General features: G+C 35.4%; 1 protein-coding gene across 5 annotated transcripts in view; it reads right to left on the bottom strand.

The window, feature by feature from the left end:
- DNTT (DNA nucleotidylexotransferase) overlaps positions 1-21911 on the bottom strand; it is a 168808-nt gene that overhangs the window by 16007 nt on the left and 130890 nt on the right. For all 5 annotated transcript variants that reach the window (XM_013186152.3, XM_067000584.1, XM_067000582.1 and 2 more), the window contains 3 exons: positions 19897-19999; positions 10550-10813; positions 8993-9076 (listed from right to left, as the gene is read on the bottom strand). In XM_013186152.3, the coding sequence (XP_013041606.1) occupies positions 8993-9076; positions 10550-10813; positions 19897-19999 (451 nt within the window). The remainder of the gene's footprint in view (positions 1-8992; positions 9077-10549; positions 10814-19896; positions 20000-21911) is intronic.

Raw genomic sequence — 21911 nt, forward strand, 5'->3', positions numbered from 1 at the left:
GCTATACATGAAACATTTCAACTGCTAAGAACACTGGGGAGAAGCACACTTTGGAGGAAAATGCATAATCATTTTTAATTTTTCCAGAGGGTAAAAGAAGTTTGTTATTTTAATTCTTAATTTTTAAAAACAGAGCAGGTGCAAAAAGAACATATCCCCCAAACCACATATGCAATTGCCACTTTTCCTCAGAGAGACAGAAGAATTGTAACATAAATGTATGTACATCTGTTTACAATGACTCAGTATTTAATTGTAGCATAATTATGTGAACAACTGATCACATTGGAAATTAATATTATAAAATTTGGATCTCTATGTTTACTTTAGCTTTAATAGTCATTATTGCAAACATCTAAAGCAAACTCTGCAGCTGCAGCATGTTTAATTCATTGAGATGTTCTCAAGGCTCTCTCACTGGTATAACTTCATAATTTTAGAGCAGCATCTGCCAAAATATGACTATAACATCCAATTTTTAAGGAATCCTAAAAATGTCTCTTTAACTGTGCATGTAAACTTCTGCAGGAACCTTCTTTAAGTGAAAGACACTGTGGAGTAAACACTCAAATGACACAAGAAAACTGATTTTGAGACTATGACTGTTGAATAAGTCTTAAACACATGTGAATATTATGTCTATGTAATTAAATTAAAGTTATAAAATCATAGCCAGCTCTTCTTCCCAGTTGTGTATAGGATAGTCACAGAAAAGAATCAATGCTCAGAAAACCAAACTGTCTTTGTATTAGGATAACTGTTTATAAAAATGTGGGAAGCACAGAGAACAGTCCAGCCGTCTGCAATCAGTCTGGCTTCCTCAAAGCTGTTTCCATCCTCTACTGTCGCAACTTCTACATGGTGATAGTTTTCCTTGTAACCATTATTATTGGGCTGCAGTCTCACCTTCATTTGGCTCTACAGATATGCGCAAAGAAAGCCAGAGCAAGCCCTGCTTGAAGATTTAATTAAGGATTTCCCTAAATAGGAACACTTTCTGCAGGCAAATGATTAAAGACTGGAATACCAATGATAACTATTGCATACACGTGATCTTCACAGTCTGGAAGTAAGAAATCCCAGGATAAATTTCCCCTTTTGTGTTTGTACCAGTTTCCTAAGGAAAATTGAACATTCTCTTTAAAAATTTTGGGAGCATAGAGTTCTACCGTTTTCATTGTAGCTGCACAGCACTTGATGTTTTGCAAAGCCGGGTCCCATTATGAATGGTGTCTTGTGAATTCACCATTCAGAGCAGTTATATAAACCTCCTGTCTAGTTATTCAAAAATTAAGTAACATTTAGCGTCATTCAAATACACAAAATGGTTTTCAAATGCTAGATTGTCATCAGTCATATCCAGTCTCCTGCATAGTGTCATACTTTCTCTAATATTTCTTTAACAATAGAAAACATTAAGGCAGGTATTTCCTGTCTTAAATTTTCATAGGACATAAAACTAATAACTGCTTTCTGCCCCAATGACTCTTCAAAATAACACTGAGCTTGTGACTCTCTTCTTACAAAAGTCAAGCAACCTACAAGTTAGTGCAATAACTTTCATATGCTAATAATTTAATCAATCTATTATACCCTAGGAACCTTAAGGAACCTCTTTCTTATTAAAAAAAAAAAAAAAAAAAAAAAAAAGGTCATGTTCCACACGACATCCCTAGAAATCTCTGACCATGAAGCAGTTATAGAGAAAAGTACCCGCAACAGCTTCTTAGCCTGCCTCTGATTCAGACCAATTTCCCCATGCTCACTCACATACTCGAAAGTTACTGCTTTGGGAAAATACATCATTCAGAACTTCTTGCATGAACCAGTTGAAACTAGTTCCCGTTTTACTCAGATTCTTCTCTTACGAAATGGGAAATGACTACAACTCAGATGCTGAGTGCAAAAGACTTCTGCCAGGCTCTTTGGCTCTTATTAACTATTGAACAGGAAATGACATCAAGAACAACTCATATACCTTGAAAGAAAGGAAAAAGCAATAAAGAATCCCACCACAGCTGAAACTGTGTAAACAGTGGAAAAGTTCTAGACATCTTTCTTTACTGTAGCAACAAGCAATAGTTCCCATTAAAATGCAAAAACAATGCAAAAACAACCCCAAAGTACCTTATTTTCTGATAATGGCTTCTTAATTATTTGGTAATAGTATTAGTTTTCAGTTAATTTAGATAAAGGAACTTAGTTAGGAAGTAATAGTAAAAGAAAGGTTGAGCAATTTTACATTTCCTAAAACTTCAGTTTATCCACAATAAAAGTGGTTGGGCTGGGCTTTGCATAGCACAGTATATCTTTCAGAAGTATATTCTGCACTTCAGAAGTTTGGGGCATCCTCACACCTATTTCTGTAGAGAAACAAGATATATGGTTTCAGCTGACTAAGAAATGGAATATGTTCCACAAAAATGGTGTAATCATCAAAACATTCCTCTGGAATAAATAAAAATAAATTAACATTAAAAAAATAATAATACAGTAGAATATAACTTCCCAGGCACTTTTAAAAAGGTAAGTCTATTTGATTACCTGCCAGTTTGCCCATCTTCTCAACAACCTACCTGACAGGGTACTGGGAGCCTGAGTTCAAAAAAGAGTCATTTTAATTACATCAGAGCCGGGGTCCAAGAACCTCGAGCAACCAGCCAAGCTGAGTGCCTCAGAGCTTGTGGCCCCAAAATCTGTCTGATCTATGGAGGTTTGGACTATTTTCAAAGCTGAGATTCTCTTTGCAGAAAGCGTCAACATTTTGATTTACCCTCTGATTAAGAGAAAAAGCAAATTCTGAATGATCAAAATCCTTCATTAAACATTTGCTCTTTCTCATAGTTAGAGGGAAAGAGCAAAATACCGATTGATCAAACTCTTTCGTTAAACTGAACCAGTTTTTACCACAGTGGTTAACTACTTATCCTTACTGTACTTCTGCATCTGAGCCAAAATACCAGCAATAGGTACAAAATTTCACACATACTTTTCAGATTGGCTTGGCTGTGCATTTATGGCATTTCCAAGTTCAGGCCTTGGACAGTGTGCAGCCCTGGAAATTCAAACTGATAAAACACCACATCATTTTCAGCCTACTCATGCAACCTTTCCTTCAAATGCTAAAGGTTATCTGTGCTGTCTTCCCTCAAAAGGAACAGAAGTTTGTGGGACAACTGTCTTCACAGTCATCAACGTAGACACATCAAATACCAATGACAGGCATAGTATCGAAACAACTGTGTGTGTCAAGTTTTTTGGAAGCTGGAGGACCTTTTCTAACCAGTGACTACACATAGAAAAGCAAAGGGAGCAGAAAGACCAGCAAATAGCTGTAGATTTATTGCAGTCTAGCTGTATATAACAAAGATTGGGCATCTGAATTTGATCTTCAAATGGATGAGCCACGAGGAATAACAGGATCAAAACATTTTACTATTTATGAACTGCAAGCTGCAACTTCAGATAACATCCAAGGGCGTAGAGACAGGGAAGAAAAGAATCCAACGTATTTATGTTGCTATGGAATTTTAAGAGTAACAATAACAAAAAGGGTTTTCAGCAACACCACAGCTATCAGCAAGTGTCAGAATAACACAAGTTAAAAAAAAAAAACAAACAACAACAAACAACTTTCATTGATGATGAATATATTTTTTTTTAATTTTAATTTCAGTTTACTGCTTACAGTATGGAATCTTAGCTATATGTAAAAGTGGTTGATTTTGAATTCAGCAGGAAGACAACTTACATCTTCTAGAGCTACAGCAGCTTTCTAGGTAACTCACAAAGAATGTCACGTTTTTCTAATATAGGGGCAAGGAAAACATCTCAAACAAATCTTTTACACATCTGCTAATTTGTAGACACCATTTTTACCACCATTCCCTGGATTTAGCAATGGTATTAATAGTAAATACAGGAAATTTGATGGCACTGGAATCTACAAAAGTGGATGATATGGAGTGAAATTAAGGAGAAATGGAGACTTGGATGAGATTAATCATAGAGAAGAGGTGTGCAGGTAATGACCAGATTACAAGACAGTATATATTTGGTGGAACAAACTTCAAAGTTAAAGATGATGCTAAGTTTAAAAGCAGAGTGGTAGTATTTCATACTGCAGAGAATAAAGAAGTTTTTCCTTAATGAATATTCTTTTTGAAGAAAAGCACAGACTCCAAGACAAGAGCAATTTAATGGGAGAACAGTTATTCCAATACCACATTAAGTCTTGACCACATTGAAGAGTTAAAAAATCCCATATCTTAAAGCCTAGCTTCAGACACTCTCCTCAGCGCCCCTCTGCATGACAAAAATACTGTAGCTAACATCACCTGAGGTTGGTAAAGAAGCAACCAATAAAGTTTGCCATTCCTGAATCCTATTCCAGGTTGCTGAAACTATAAAAGTGGAGAAGCATTCATACTTCAATGACAGCTACTCCTTCGAGAACAGAAAGCCTGTGACCTGCCAGCTACTTTAAAAATCACTGTAAAAATAAGTAAACATTGTATGTGACAGTAAGTCATACATTTATTACACTATCATGAAAGCAGATGATATTCAGCTTAAGTGTTTAGAAATAAAACAGATCTTCCTTAGTTTGATCCACTAGGATCTCTCTCCATTTTACCCAACTAAAATGTTGTCAGGATGCTGTCAGAACTTGCTAATGACTGCCATACTACATCACAATTTTTTTATTCATTGCAAAGAAATGTCTTTCAAATCTCAGTATGTAGCAAACTGTAAAACATATACGCATATAAAAACTACGGTTCAGACAGTGATCTGATGATCACATTACATAAATATATAAATAAGAGTTTAAGCACTGGTTTCTGTTGCTCCAGATTAGATCCAGATGCAATGCATGTTCTAACCAAAAATTCTTTGTGCTGGGTTAAGGGGTTAATGACCCTGGGCCCAAGACTTAGGGGTATAAAGACAACAAGTGATGCCATGGTTTTCAGCTTTAAAAAAAATGATTTTTTTTTTTTTTTAAGGAAAAGCCTTCAGCTTCAACTTCTATTCAGCTGAATTGACTTCAATCTGACTTACGGTTTACTCAGAAAAATAAATTTCCGTTTATGATCAAAATGGCTTAGTAGCAAAAGGACATCTCCTTTACCTACAGAGCAAATGACTCATTCATAAATCAGGAAAGTTTTACATTGAGAATTTTATTGGACTTTTTCATAAATGCATCATGCCATTTATAATCAGTGCAACAGCAATAATAATATCATAAGATGCTTGGAATATACAAGTTCTCTTTCTTACTGATTGCTGATCAATGAATTCCTTCATTCCCTGAGTGTGGGAATCATCATAAGGTTTAATATCCAGCTGGTGTAAATCACAGCAACTTCATGCTTTGTTGGTATATACAAATGCTGATTTGCATAACTTTAGGATACAATTCTACAGAGGCACAGATCTGAACATCCATTCACCTTGTTATGAAAATGAGGGCTGTCAGATAACTGGTCATAAATTTTCAATTTTTTGCATCTCAGTTTTCCTACCAAAAGAAAATCCATGAAATGTCTTTTCATTTTGGAAGTGGGGAAAAATAAATAAATAAATAAATAAAAATAAAAAGCATTAGTTTGATAGTTGCACAGTATGTTCAAAAACCTACAAATATATGAAAGTTATTCACACTGCTGGGAAGACTAAATAAATAAATAAAATCAAGGCTGAGGAACAATTTCATCATGTAACTTTGTAATAAGTCCCTGGAGGAAATATCCATTCCTTTTGTTCCCCTCTTGGAAGCTATGTAATTGATTCCTAACTGCTGTGTTAATGTTCTCTATTCCTGTCAGAATCCCTCTGGAAACACATTAAAGCAAGCAGGGTTCTCTCCTGGTGCTACCCTGTGAGCACTGGAATATGGGATTCTCCAAAGTGCATCATAGTTCAGGCAGTAGGCCACAGTGCAAGCTCCAGTGCCAAAGGGCTAATAACTATTAATATAGAAGAGTAAAATATATCAATTTATTTTTCAGAATGTAGAGCAAACAAGGAAAATGTTGCCTTTTATAATGAAAGACTATCTTATTGGTACTGTTGCATTCTGTATTTTAGCGTTGTGAAAGCTTTCCTTTAAGAAAGTAAGACTTATTACCACAAAGAAAAGTATACGTTCATGTACCTTATGAAATGCATATGTTCATGTACCAATCTAAATTTAAGAGAAGGTACAGATAAAACATGTTTCCAAGTGCCTAACTAAATGTTTTTGAAACAAAAGCACTTGAATTACTGAAAGGAAGATTTTCTAGTTTTCATAACTAAATTTAAAAAAATTTATCACAATTTTATCACAATTCCCTGAAGTGGGAATCAAGTCACTAATTATTTGTCATCACTGATTCTAAGATCACCTTTGACTTGCTGACTTGATTACCCTAAAAATAAATCAGCTTTGGCAGCCATACATCCCAGACATATAATTACAGCAAACTTCTCCTCTTCTATGGGTCATCACCTCAAGTTTCACAGCTATAAACACTGTTGCTGTATTATTCAGACTGCTGACTTTATAACACACTGGGTGGCAGTGTGGAAGTCGTTTTGTTCAAAATGTCCTCTATGAGCATCTCTTCATGCAAAATTGCAAAGTTAAAAATGCGGGGGGAAAAAAGTAATCTATGAATATAAAACATTTGATATTAATAGTAGAATACTTAGGCAGGGAGGGAGTTTCTCTCTTCCTGTTTATTGTTTCATATTTCATAATGTGTATCTGCCTTAGGCATGGTTTTCTTTCTTTGTGGAAAAATTAGGTTATTTCTGAGAGTGCAGCAGAGAAAAGAACAATGTTCTGCTGTGTCAAGACATTGTCAGGACTTCTTGTTGGAAAAATTGTAGTATGTCTGTTCCTAGCAGTAGGAAATAAGATTTGGATGTAAATTGTGTCTGGGATTAAATGGGAAAAGGGAGGCTTAGGTATTGTTTTGCTTGGGAAAAATAAAAAACCTCCAAAGTAAACAGAGCCCACACAGAAAGGAACATTTGATTCATTCATATCATTCAGTTGATATATGGATATCCTAGATTAAGGACTTTGTGGTCAAGACAGTTGAAATTTGCCTTGTAGGCCTGGATTTTTTTTTTTCCTTTGTCCTTGACAGATAATTCTTATAAGGAAAACATTCTAAATCTAGCATCTCAGTTCTACCACTAATTCTGCTCATTTTTGGGCAGTGCAGTGAAGAAATATAACTTGAGAGTCAGACATGCAGAAATGGTTGCGACTCAGTTACAGCTGACAGCTTTTGGAAACACGTCATGGATGTACTCAGTTCTATGTATTTTGTGAAGTTCTGAGGCGGATATCCAATAGGATGAAACTGAGGCCAGATGCTGCATACAGGGAGCCCTTCCAATCATTGGGTTTTTAGGGCCTTAAATCTCTCTATGCCTCAGAATTCACTTGGGAATACAAAAGCACCTTTCTTCCCAGAGGGCATTGTGAATATAAACTCATCATTTTTCTGTGAAACATCCTTATTAGCCCACTGAAATTCACATGGAACTCAAATTTTCTTTCCCCGAGGGATTTGAATGGTAAGTCAGATATAAGTCAGATATAAAGCCTAAACACAATAAGGAAAAAAGAATACTGATTGATGCTGCTCATGAATGAATAGAATGACATTTTGCATCACTGAATGTATCAGTGTTCTGGGTAAAGCAGCATGTAATAATACATATTTGTATCCCATGTAAGCAATTTTTGCTACACACAAAAAAAAAAAAACTGACGTTTCTTAACTGCTTTTTATTTCACTAGTGCAGTTATCTGTTACACAGCATGATATATTTAGTACATATTAAACTGCAGATAAGAACATTTGATATATTATATTTAGTTTCTTTTATATTTAAATGCTTTCAAAATATAAAGACAAGCAGACAGTGACATCATCCCTGAGTTCACGAAGAAAGTTCTGCCTTGAACATGTAATTGTATATTTATCTATTATGTGATTTAATATTTTCTTCTGAAGCATCTAGTATTGACAATTGTTGGAGACAGGATATTTGACTAAATGGATCATTAGTCTGATCATTTCCCTAGGTTTCTATGTGAACTGAGGATTCTCTAGCATCTGTGCCTGACAAGTGCAGATGGAGACATCTGAAATGGGGTGAGGGCTTAGATCACTGCTGCATCTCACAAACAATGAGAAAATACTGTATTTAAGTAGAGATGTTAAAAGCAGCCTCCATTCTATAAGGAATACACAGGATAGATTAATGTAAAAATTGGCATGGTACTTTTGTCTTCCCCTATAATGACATCAATAAGAATCTTCAATATTGATTTTGCTTCTTATTAAAATGTTCTGTTACAAATACAGACATTAAGCCAGATAAATACAGAGGTCAGAATATTTGCAGTCAAAAGCATTTAGACTAGAATTACTACCATTTAACCAAGACTAACAAGCCTAGCGAAACAACTCCACACAAACTTCTGAATGCAGAGCTTTAAAAGCACAATGATCGCTGATCCCCATTTAGTATCATATCCACAGAAACTTCCTCAGAGCTGGTACCAGTTAATATTGCTTTTTTCCTTCAAAATGTCAGTACAATGCCCATTGAAATTGTGACTGTGACACAGAAATGACCTTCCATTCTGAAACAGGACAATAAAATACCTTTTTCAAATGCTTGCAGATGAGTTGTTCTCCATTTTGTGAATGTTGCACAATTCCTTCCAAACACCAGTGTCCAACATATGTTAATTCTTAAATTTCAGAAATTACCTCAGCCATGGCAAAGATTTCCAGACATACTTGTTGAGATTGAATCAGGTTGTAGCAGGGAAACTAAATCTTGTGAAGATGGGACTGTTTTACAGATAGGGACTCAAGCTAAAATATTTTAGATACCTTAACATCAAAAATAAACTGAAAATACATACTGAGAAATAAAAATGTGGTAACTTAATTCTGAGAACAAACAGTACCTTTCTTTTGTCATATAAGGCATGGTTATCCAACATCATCTTCCTTTCATGAGTAGCATATCTTCGCAAATCACGTCCAAATTGCTGTAAGAGACACAACAGATAAGAGCAATTCTGTCCAACCAAAATTGTTATCCTTTATACTAGAGTCCCAACAGCAAACCAAATAATAAACGAATATATGAAAATTATCTCTACCAAAAGACTATAGTCTGAACAGATGAATCATCTGAAAGAACAACATTTTGACAGTCAATGGTCCATCATTTCAGTTGGCTAGTCTGAGAAAAGTTGGGTACTATAAGAGAAACCAAGGCTATGTACAGTTTACTGTGGGCTCCCACAGGCTCTAGGTGAATTATCTCAATAGGTAGCAGGAATTGAGTGAAGTAGAGAAAGATAAGAGTCCTTTCCTACAAAGGGCCTCACAAAGTACATTTTTAGAACAGACAACCACCTGCAGAGAAGAGAAAAGAGCTTTTAAGTAGCCAAACACTTTCTGGATAAGATGAACCCCCAAATTCTACAGGAGTTGATCCAAAATCCAAGTAAATACATTTTATTATCTCAAAACTGAAAAATGGCTGAAGTAACTCATCAGCTCAGCAGGAGAATACATCAGCTGCAGCATTTTGGCTGGTCTAAAACACCCTGCTTCCAATTAACCTAGGTAGAACAGAGTGGCAATGCACCTGTACTTCTAGCACATCAAAAAGCTAATTCAGAGAAGGCTTAGGAGCTCTTCGTTACACCGCATAATCATTCCCTAACAAAATGGACATCAGAGGGCAAGCATGTAGAACAGATCACAAACTAATTCTATGTGGAGACAGATTAATCATTTGAGTTTTGAGTTTGCAATTATATTGAATTTATTTTGAAAATATTGTGCTATTTTATATTATACCCACTAAAAAAGCAATTACACACTAAAATGTCTATTATGGAAAGTAGCTATCATTTGAAGCTTTCCTTCCATATTAGAATACCACCTGAAACATTTTATTTCAGTTCAAAGCTAATGAGTAAATTTTAATGTTTTATCATTTTTAATAATTTTTAAATGCTCAAAATAGAAACAAAAGTTTCCTTAATCCAAAATGAAAAATATCAAACTGTTTTCAATTTTCTATGAAAAAAATAAGTTCCAAATAACAGCATTTCTTCCTCGAATGTTAAATGTCCTGTAAAATCTTTATAATTCTGTGACACTTTCCAAATCATCTCTTTACTCCGTAACTGCTGAATTCACTTGTTAACACCACTGTCATATAAAAAGACAATGCAAAAGACTGAAAATATAGCTGTTCATTCCATGAATCTAAACACTAAGCTTCAAGGAAAACAAATGTTAACTGTTTTAGAGAGAAATCCATAAATGTCAGTGAAGAGTTCATCAGCTTCAATCTAAGATCGCTGGTTATGAAAAGTGATGTGTGGAGAGAAGGAATATTTTATAAAATTCCATGAATTCTGAATAGTCCTGCCAGTGTAACAATAGGTTAGCGATGCTTAGAGAAAAAAAAAAAAAAAAAAAGACTGTTGTGGGTTACTTACCCTGGAGCCTGTCCAGCCTAACAAAGCATATGCATATTGCTCAAAGGGGGTTATGACCAGATCCACACGGATTGCCTTCCAGTCTTTGACTTCTGCCATATCAATTTTTTTTGACGTATTGTAACTGCTGTTGTCTACTCTTGGCTTGTATAATTTTAAAATTGCAAAACATTTTTGAAAATGATCCATGGCATCAACTTCTCTGCTTGGTATCTGTTCCTTTACAAATGTTGATTCAATGATATCACAATACAGAAGTAACCCCTAAAGAGAAGACATTGCTCACATTGAATTGCTGGATTGGCTTTACTGAAATTCCAGACTTTCTAGACAGTTATCTTAAAATATCTTGTAAAATGCAGTTTCAGTAAACACAGAACTGTGAATGGCAAAATCTGGTCTAAGAAGAGACATAAAACAGCCATATGTAACTTTTGGAAAAACACCGGCCAATTCTTAGAGAGAAATCTTCAGTGGTAGCTGTCTGATAATGGCAATATCCTACCCTGTACTAAGGAAACAATATTTGCAATTCTTCCTCTCTATCATTTCCCCCTAAGACTTTATGGTTGATGTCAACAGAAATTTTGGAGTAGAAACTGATGCTTTCTCACAAGGCAGACATCTAGAAAAACACATTAGTCCAGAGAACAGTCTTGCTGACAGCTTCCAAAGAGAGCATTTGCACTGTCTGTTATGTGAGATTTCCTTGTGACAAGGTCTGGAGTCACCAGAGCGTTGGAATGGCCTTGCTCATGCCTTTTGTTTGAAGGGACCGCACCAAAAAAAATGCTGAACCTCAGTAGCCAAATTTTATTAAAATATAAATGTGATTTTCTTTTAAAATATTTTTTTCCTTGCAGTTCAGAGTGAGAATAAAAATAGAAGTAATAGAGTGTTGTAAATTAATTCATTCTAATCCAGAACTGCAAGAAGAGCTGGGTGGAAGGGGCAGTGCTTTCCTCCAGCCTTGCTCTGTAGCCAGCAAACTTTCAACAACTCCTGTGGTTCCAGTAAACTATGCATTATCTCCCCCTAAGGTCCTTAGGAAAAGCATCTTTCTGTAATTCCTCGTACCTGTCTCTGTGCTTGTTCTTTGCGTTTATAAGCACCTTCCAAGGCCACTGATTTCCTGGGCATTTCAGATTTACTTTACACTCACAAAGCTTCTTAGATCTTTGGGATCTAAGGGCACACCTTCCATTGCTCTCATGTGAATCTCCCCCCACCAGTCAGAAAACTTCTCACCCAAAACACAGTACCTGGGACAAGACAAGGACCAACCTCCCTCTCTCTCGCCCAGCATGTCCTTTTTAAAGAATGCAAAATATCAAATACACAACAACAACAACAACAAAATAAATAAGGGAAATATTATCAATCACACTGCTTCCTTCAGTAATCCTTTCAGAGTAGAAATGGAGCTTGATACAATGCTCTGTATCACTGAAACCGTCTCTAGCAGGAAGACTTAGCTGGCAAAAAGATTTCACTTTCTGAGAGTGGTTGCACATGATGAAAACGCTCAGATGGGTACCTGACTCCTGGTACTCTCAACCTTAATTTAGATTTTATAGATTCATAAAATATAGGAGATCACAGTGACTGCCTCCTCTGAGCACCAGATTACACAGACAGCAGAGATTTCTGAGATTTGCCTTTGCAAATGAAATCCAGCTTTGTTATAAAGGTTAGCAACAATAATGCATACCACTTCCTCCATAGGTTATCAAGTGTTTAATCATTATTACTAGAAGGAAAACTACTAAGTTGAATTTATTAACCATGCTTGGGCAGATCAGCTTTTTAGTTTTCTCTTCAAGACCAGCAGGCCAATCAACAATTGTCAGGTTGTCAGCATGTCATATGTGCTTATATATTTAAACCCACACATAGATCAAACTCAATTGATCAGAGAACTTTTCTCTGATAAGATGAATAGTGTGTTTCTTAAAACTTCCATCATCAGGATTGTTTTATGTCCTTGGATCAAAGTTTGTCTCACCTCTGAAGTCCCTCAAATGTTTACACATCCTCCTTCCTCTTCCTCTAGTATTTTTTATTTCAGTCTCACCTTAAAAAAAAAAAACGGCCAAGAATACTTCCCGAGTTTTAGTTAACATATCACTTAATATAGGATAAAGAATAATCATATTAGCTTCTTTTTGTTGTTGTTTTGTTTTTCCTTTTTAAATATGCAATATTGAACTGGGATCATGTAGTAGTTTTCTTTCATGGTTATCAATAGCTAATTATAATGTTCTCCATGTCAGGCCTCTTCAAACACAGGTAACAATAAACTGATTTTTGGAAGGATATCTCCATATTAAACACCGAATTTAAAAATGTTATTTTGATTTTCTTTTTGATAATATATTGCAAGTTGTTAACTTTATGTGGTAACGTTAAATATCTTAGAAAATAGTTTACAGCAATAACATTACTATTATTACTATTATATTACTATATCAGAGGTACAATTCTGACAAAAAAAAAAACATAACAAAAACAGTTAACAAGATATAATTTCCATGAGGAGACACTGATAGGTGTTGTTCTATTTTCAGCTTCCAGTTTTGTTTCTTTTTTTTTTTTTTGATGATATTTCCACATTAACAGTCCCATAATTTTGGTAGGGATCACTCACAAGCTGTTTTATTGGTCACTGTGCCAGCCCTTTTAATGATAACTATTTGCTTTTCATTGACATTTCTTCTCTTCTTTGGAATTTTTCCTCAGATGAAGACTGTTATAAACTAATCTAAGAAAATTCCTTACGTAGCTCCTTCTCGGATTACTCGTTTCCTAGTCTGCTGATTTGAAAATGCTTAATTTTAGCAGGTGTTCTCTCACATCCGTCATTAAAACAGCTAGTAATTTTTTCTTGATTTTACCCCAACGTCACAAGGCACTGATGCTTACAATTTCCAAATATAAACTCAAAACAGCTGTTGAATGTTAATGCATAACTGCTTCTAATCTCACCCACTCTTACTGACAAACTATGCCTGACTTCAGGTTAATTCTTTTTTTAATCTTTTGTTGGTTTGTTTTTAATGCTAAAAAATTAATTTGATCTCATTGATCACTGACACTTAATTGATGACTTCAAACCTTTATTGAGCACTGACATTCTTCCCATTCTCTGTAAAAGCTTTTGGCCTCTTCATCAGTATTTTCACATCTCCTACTTATTTTTCATTTCTTGTCTTTGAGATTTGGGACATTGCATAGCACATCCCAGAAGAAATCCAAATAATTTATTTCCTAACAACTAGAGTAGGCTTTGCTAAAGTGGCCTTTTTATTGTTCCAGGTACCTACATTTCCCACACCCGTATGCTGATTGTAGGTAGTGTGTTCAGATCACTAGTTTTGCACATTTACCTCAGTCTATATCAATGCTTCTTTGCTCTAATGAAATTGAATTCTCTTGGTGCAAAGAATTAGGAATTAAAGCCCATCTTTCTTAGATGAACTACAAAAGGAATGGAATTCCTACTGTAGGTGGGTGTTCTTAGCAGGATTTTTGTTCCTGACCACCTGATAAATCTAGGAAAACACAGACTGCAGTGGCTTCTCCCTTCACAGACAAGCACCTAGCTAGTGTCTTATCTCAGCGAGATCTGTGGACATGCTTACTTGGCCATCAGTAATTATTCCTTGGATTTTAAACCTGCAAGCTCTTGAGGAGATATGATTATGTATTACTTACTACCTGTGTGTCTGCAATAGATAAAATGACATTGATATAAAATGCTCAGGCTTTTTAAGACATCTTTTGGGTGATCTCTTCTGCATCAGCTTTGCTTAGTTTTCAGAGTCATTTTTTCAGCTTGCTACTCATTACAGAAATATACAGTTGTAAATGTAAACAGAGTCAATTTGACGTGAGTCTTTGCAGTACTACACACACTAAAAATGTTCCCTTTACCTAAAAATCATCCTGGATACCAGACCTACCAAAGGTCCTGCCTTTGAGTTCTCCCAGCTGCTTTAGAAGTACAAATTCCATCTATTAAATCACAGCATTTAAAGAGAGTTTTTAAAGAGTTTTCTTTTAAAACTATTCCTATTGCCATGTTTAGGAACTTCAAGGCAATGCTCCTTGGGGCACCTGAGATTTAACATCAAGCAAATTATGAAGCATTTACAACAAATCAGTACTGGAGACTTCCTATTGCTGTTTTCCCTTGCTGACTAGGCCACATCTTCTACTTGAATACATTTTAAGTATTTGCAGATGGTCATGGTTAGCAAATGTGAAAGATATTTAGGAAAGATATTTTAGAACTATATATCTCTGGGTTATCTTGTAGTGTTTTTTTTTCAGTGTTTATTGGCTGGGCAACTTCTAAAGCTGATAGAAAGAGCATAAGATGAAATACCCTGCTGTAAATATGTATTTCAACCTTTTAAAAAATTGCAGTTCGGCAACAATTACACAAGTGCTGAGTCCAACAAACGGTTGAAAGCAAAAACAGATTCAAAGTCAGGGTACTGTTTTTAAATAGCAGCCAAAGCCTAGGTCATGTTCATTGTGATAATGTTTCCAATTAATGTGATTTGATAGAGCACTGGATATCACTGTCACCCCATAAAGTACAGTTGAAGCAGCACTTCTATACATTTTGAAAAAGTATGACTTGAAGGGGCAGTCAGCTATGAAGTTTGCATGAAGTGTTGTCTACTGCTAGCTGAAAAATGCAGCCTTCACTTTAGTCTGTCAGGGAATCTGCAGCTGTTTGCAAATTTCTGTTTGATCTACACAACATAAACTGCTGTAGACCTTGTTTACGCAATCAAGTTTTAAAATGTGGGCATTTTCATGTCTCAAATTTACAACATCATCAAAATCAAATGTATTTTTTTAGTTATGTCAATACCCAAAGAATATCTTCCTTTTAAAATGATAATGCACGTTTACTTAAATAGACTGAATGCTGGCACATCAAAAGTATTGATATTGGAGTAAATGTTTGATCAAATTGAGGAAGTGTGAATTTTGAGAAGAATATGTAAACAATAGCTGAAGAATCAAATATGGTCTTTAGCATTCTTTGCTATTTTTAATTAAATGAAATGCTATCCCATTTTTAATGTTACAGTCATTATTCCTAAGTATTGGTAGCTGGGTTAATTCTGTTAAAGCAGAATAAGACTATTATATATCAACGGCAAATATAATACAATACGTTCTTCTGAAATATATATATGCTGTTGTTCTTAATTTCCTTCTAAGATGGTTTACTGAAGTGGAACAGTATTATTTTCACTGAAATACCTATAGCTAAACTGAAATAGGATGTAGGCATGTTAGTTCAAGGTTGCAACCCAGAAAAATCCCTACCTAGGTGAGACAAATGGAATTCTATAAAGTTGAACAGCTCAAGTAACTGATGCCTGGGAGCAGTCAATGCTGTTAGAGTGAGGAATCGTTAGGAAATGGCATCAAAGGCTTGATCAGCAATACAAAACTTTACAGCTGCTGCCTAATCATACAGCTGCCTTGGTCCCTTTGATGACAATTTTTTCAGCCTGAAGTTGCCCATACAGCAGAATGATCTAATTCTGGGCATGTCCTGAACAGCCTGGTTTTGACAGGAATGTACAGTCCAGCACCAGAGTCCAGCACCTCTTTCCATGCCACAAGCATTTGCACTGGTGAGTGACAAGAATTGATGGATAGGTTGGGACATATACATACACATGCATACATACTTACCCACATGTAGATAGACAGTACACACCAGACAAATCAGACTTCATGAGAACTGCCACTGCTGCCAGGATCCTTACTTAAAACATACGAGGCAGTGGAACCCGTCTGCCTACTTTATGCAATAACCCCAGAGCCAGGACAATCATATTCAGCCCCATCCTCTGCTTAAGAGGTTTCAGCCAAGTTCTCTCAAGTCCCACCAAAGTATTCGAGCCAGCATGCACTAGTTTATTTTAGGTAAGAATGTCCTCAGCTCCTGCTGAAACTGAGCCAAAATGCAACAAATAAAATAAAATAAAATAAAATAAAATAAAATAAAATAAAATAAAATAAAATAAAATAAAATTAAAATTAAAATTAAAATGTAAAAGGTGAGGCAACATTTGCTTACAAAGGAATGAATACAGGCCTGCATCTTTATAAGCAGAGAGAGCATTCATCTGAAAGAAATAAGCTATTTGCTCCAGCCTCACAACTATTTCTGTATCTAGTCTTAGAAACAGGTTTTGTTGCTACTAAAATCCAGCTGTCACTCAATAATGAAAGTGCGGCTGTTCTGTGAACCCTGTTTACAAAAAGCTACTTCCAGCAATGAAAAAGCCAGACTAGTTGCTTGTTCATCACCAGTTGCTTCAAGACTTCCTTTTCCTGACACGTTCACCTCAGCAAGGGTGAATGATAGAGTCTAACCCAGACCACTAAACCAGACCACAGAACATTAAAATAAGTAAGCATAAGAAGGCACCGATGTTCCCATTTTCCTAAAAGCTGAAAGAAAAATGAAATGGCAATGTGGGCTAATGCAACATTATACTTTCATGAATATGAAAGAAAAAAAAAATGGAGAGTACAGGAATGCCTGCAGTAATGGCATCTCTTCCTCTGTCGATGGTACATATCTAACAGGAACAGTGCTAAATACAGCTATATAGGTTTTTATCAAAAAATAAATCGCCCTTTATACAGCATGTGAATGAAACTGCACTGACACAGATGGCTCAGCCTGTTTGCCCATGGACTTCCAAGCACTAACCCACAGAGGAAGTAATTTCTTACTTTATGAAGTTTCTTGGAATCATTAAAACCATAACCTGTGTACTGCATTGCAGCTTTTCCATTTAGCCATTCTTCTTTGAAGTTCAGGGGAGACTTTGTGTTCTCTATTCCTCAGTCCATTTATCCCCGATGCTGCTGCATCAAAGAGCACAATGGTGTTGATTTAACCACTTAATTTTTCAACAGCTTTCAATGGAAGGATCTTGTTACATTAAATTTTTTGGCTAAGAAAAAGGCCCTTTTAAACTATTTAAATAAGGATGGGGTTCATAGTTTAGAAGTTAAACATTGCAGAATCCTTCACTACGAGTTGTTGAAAGGAAGTCAACATCACGACCTCAGTGACATTCTTTGATGAATCTGGACTTTGAAGCAGTAGCACAAAAGTGGAAAGCTGTGAAACAACCACCAGGTGTACCGTCAAAAATATAAAAGTGCTTTAGGTTCTTTTTTCTTTTTTTTTCCTTTGCCCTTAGAAATCAAAGATAAAAAAGCAAGAGGAGTATAATTCCTCTCTTTCTTTTTGTATTTTCATTTTGCTGGCAGCTAATTTTTTTAGTAGTGACAGTAAAAGCCTGCATATTACAATGACCACAGCAGAGAGGCTGTATAAGAAGTGTTATAAGCCCCCAAAATTCTGGAGAAATAACAAAACACAGAAAATCTGTGTTCGTAGCTTTAAACAATTCCCAGTTTGTTTGGATTTGGTTCCACTACTTCCACTGTGCATCTCCCCTTCTGACATTTTCTTCATGCTGGGAGATCTCTAGAGGAATCTTAATCTTTTCATCAGACCCTTGGCCACCCTTGACCTGCACTCTTCCCTGCACTCAGTTCTGCCAAATTTTATTCCTTGGAAAAAAAAAAAATCAACAAGAATGATTTATTTTCTCTTTCTTTCCTTTCAGTTCCATTTAATGAAAACAACTCAGGGTGACCTGAAAAGCTTCTGCAGTTGCCAGACTTCTCAGATCACAGCCATTGTTCTCATTAATGTAAGTGAAGTGTGATGGAATGGGAGAAGGAATGAAAGGCTGCACCCAGGGACAGACTCTAGACTCACCCTGTTGTCACTTTTACTTTCTGCTGTGTGGTAATAAACAATTTTGGAGGATGTGCACATGCCTTCCCAGAGGTTCAAATCTGCTTAAGAAAGCAAAAGGACAGCTTCCAAGAAGAAATGCAGCTTTGCTCAGAATAAAGGGAGTGGGATGACTGAGAAAGAAGCTTTACATAAATAATAAAAAGATAAAAATAGAATTGCTCCTCATTAATTGCCACAGCTTCATTGCTTTTCAGTGGAGTATGATAAAGTATACCTTCTAGCAGTCTGCTTCAATATGTACACTTTTCATGCACAATTATGACAGAAATCAGAGAAATCTTTAAAATTAATAATAATCTGTTAACATTTTGGATAACAAGTCAGCCAAAAGAAGAGAAATTCATCTAGGGTTGTATTTTACCAGGAAAGAACAAGTTTGAGCCAGTAGAAAGATTAAGCCAGTAGAAAGGTTTTGACCACCTCTAAAATAGATCAGTTCTTCATAAAATCAGATGAGTTTTCGCTTGTTTGGAGAATATTTTTAGTATCTCTCACATGTTAACACATTATATGTTAATTAAAGTACATCAGTCAAGAATAAATTTGAAAGCATTCTCTCCAGGCTATCTGCACTGAAAGCTGACTTTGCTTAGCAGTGGGGCATGATGATCCATCTCAGACAGAGTGCTGGTCTTTTTTACATGTTGAAATGTACTCAAATCCTTTGAACACTACAGGAAGTAAACATTGAAAAATATCTTAGCTGGCCTGACAGGTAGGAAAAAAAAAAAAAAGGCTTACCTTTCCCAACACACCATATTTCTGAGCCAGGAATATTTTGAGGTACCTGCACCTATTATAATTCAAGATCTTCTAACTTTAATGTTGCTTGGAACTGAAGAATGTTGAATGCAACAACAAACCTTAAATGAACAATTCTTCTGTGAAATGTGTGCATACATAAAAACCCAAACATCAAAGAGGACTACATCTATTTTTACCGTATTCCAATGAAAACCAGGAAAAGTGTTAATCTATGGGCTGAAAGGAAGACATAACTCCAGATGTTTTGTACCCAAGCTTTCAAACTTGCTAACATCGCATCATGGGGTTACAGAAGTTCACTATACCTAAAGCTGGAGCTCCCCAAAATAAAAGCAGTAACTTGGGGGAAACTACTCCCATCTCAAGGAGAAATTAAACAAATACTGTTTTGTTTCAAAGTATAACAGCTTTTCTGTGTCACCCAAAACTCCATTTAGCCTAACTTCTTACCTCTGATCAGTTGCAAATTCTTAGGGGAGGATATAATAGCGTGTGCAGAGCACCCCTGACATTCCCTTCAGCGCTGGAGGATACACTTAGTTCATCATGACTAATAATGAAATACAACAGCATGCAATTTCAAAATAGTGAAATCTTCTGTGAAAAGGAGTCAACATTCTTTAAGCACTACATAGGCTTAATTCCATGCTGTTAGTATGTCTTTTTTTTTTTTTTTAGCCAAATATTATTAAGTTCATACCTGCTTTTTCCACGAGTCAACAACTTTATGCAGAAGTTCATCATCTTCTCTTGGTCCTGGATTGGTGATCAAAAAATCAATATCATGTCCAATCTTCTTACCCCTAGAAGTAATAAATAACAAGAAGAAAAAGAGCTAAGTTCTTGCTGAATTTCATGCTATTTTCAAAGATAATATTTTTTTCCTGCATTATAAAAAGAGTTTGCAGCATAAAGTGATAGCAATATTTCTTGAAATACAATCAAAATAGAATCTTCTATTTCTTTTATCGGGTCTGTCAGTGTTCTTTGTTAAGTAATAATTTAAAGTTTTGATGTATTTCCTCTGTTGTTCAGCTAGATACCGCAGATCCATTCGGTGATGTTAAATCTCTTTCTTCTCCTTAAGTCTCAGAAAATAAGGTTTCAGACATTGGATAAAAAAAATTTAATCTAAATACTATAGAACATATTAGAAATGCAGTGCGGTAATAGCAGATAAACTTGCCAGTCTAACTACTACAGTCTTAAATATTTTTCTTTACCTTTTGATTGACACTTTAATGAACAAAAGTGTGATGATGTGAAGTTTCATTATTTCTTTTTATGACAGAAATAAAATCTCCAAATATCTTACATTTCTTCTTTATTTTTAAAACGTAACAGTGCTTTTTGCTATTGTTTTTTGGTTGGTTGGTTGTTTTTCTAGAATTTTTTGTTTGCTTCATTTTTTGAGAACAGTTCAGCCTTAATGTGACTAAAGCTTGTTTATAACATTTACTAAGGATTTCAGAATTAAATCTATATGCACAGAGTTTAATCGTAAATATTCCTAGGGAAAAATCATGTCATAACCTCTTGCTTTCCTTCATTTAGAGCACTCAGCTTGCCTTCATCCAGTTACCAAATATGTTATGCATAAATCAGATTAAGATGCAGCTATCATTAGAAAACAGGTGAAAGCAAGCTATCTGGAATGTTTCCCTTCAGAATCATAAAATGTTTGAGAAAGTCTGAAAATGTGTTCTGGAGTGCAATTCACCTGAGGACTGCAGAACCAATACAAGGCATTCATTTTGGTCTAAATGTTGCGTCAGGGACTGCATACGCATCTATTTATTGGCTTTAATCAGGCCAGGCTGAGAAGAAAGGGAAGATATTTATGCAAAGAAGATATTTCTGCAACTAGGTGCAGTATATAAAAGGTGGAGTAATCACCCAGAATCTGAAGCAGTGGCACCTGAGTGTAGCATATTTCCAAAATCTTCTCCATTAGAGGGAAAGTTTGCTCTTGCAGATGTTCACAAGGGTATGCAATGTTACAGTTCAGGTGTGTTTCAGTTCAATGCTATGTCCAGTATTCAGAGAAATTGTGAATTGTTACAAGAGTAGTGAAAATTGGAACTGTCTAAAACAAAAGATTTCCTTTTTTTTTTTTGTTTAATGAAATTGTACTTTCTCTTAAAATAATGCATAAAACTGAATCTGATTTGTTAGACTTGGAAATTTGTAGGGATAGAACTCATTGGCAAACATCTACTACCATTTGTATAACAGGAAATCATCTAGATGTACAGTAGAACTGCATTAGCAGCAAGATATAAAGAAATGAAAACCTAGGTTTTACATTTGACAAGCTGTCTAACTTGCTATAATGCAACTATTGTGCCATGTCTGCAGCGAAGTCAAAATTGCTTAAACAGGTGGAACTGATTTCAAAGACATTTCAAACAAAGCATCAGTCTAGGCTTAGAATCTGAAAAGCAATTCAAATTCAAGAAGTTAGTATTTCATGTAAGACTTTTTTTTTTGAGGATGACATTTATTATCTCATAAATTACCATAATAATGTGAAGTTCTTACAAAGCCGTTTTTACTTACATGTTTCAAAATGTTTAATGTTTTTTTTTCAAAGGGAAGGAATTTGCTATTCCTATCTTGGAGATGCAGAATGTGGCATAAGAAAACTTGCCTAAAATTATTAAAATGAAAATAATCAAAAGAACTTAGAAGCTGATAGAATCAGGAGCTGATTCC

This window comes from Anser cygnoides, chromosome 7, assembly GCF_040182565.1.
Source record: "Anser cygnoides isolate HZ-2024a breed goose chromosome 7, Taihu_goose_T2T_genome, whole genome shotgun sequence".
In the NCBI taxonomy this organism is placed as follows: Eukaryota; Metazoa; Chordata; class Aves; order Anseriformes; family Anatidae; genus Anser; species Anser cygnoides.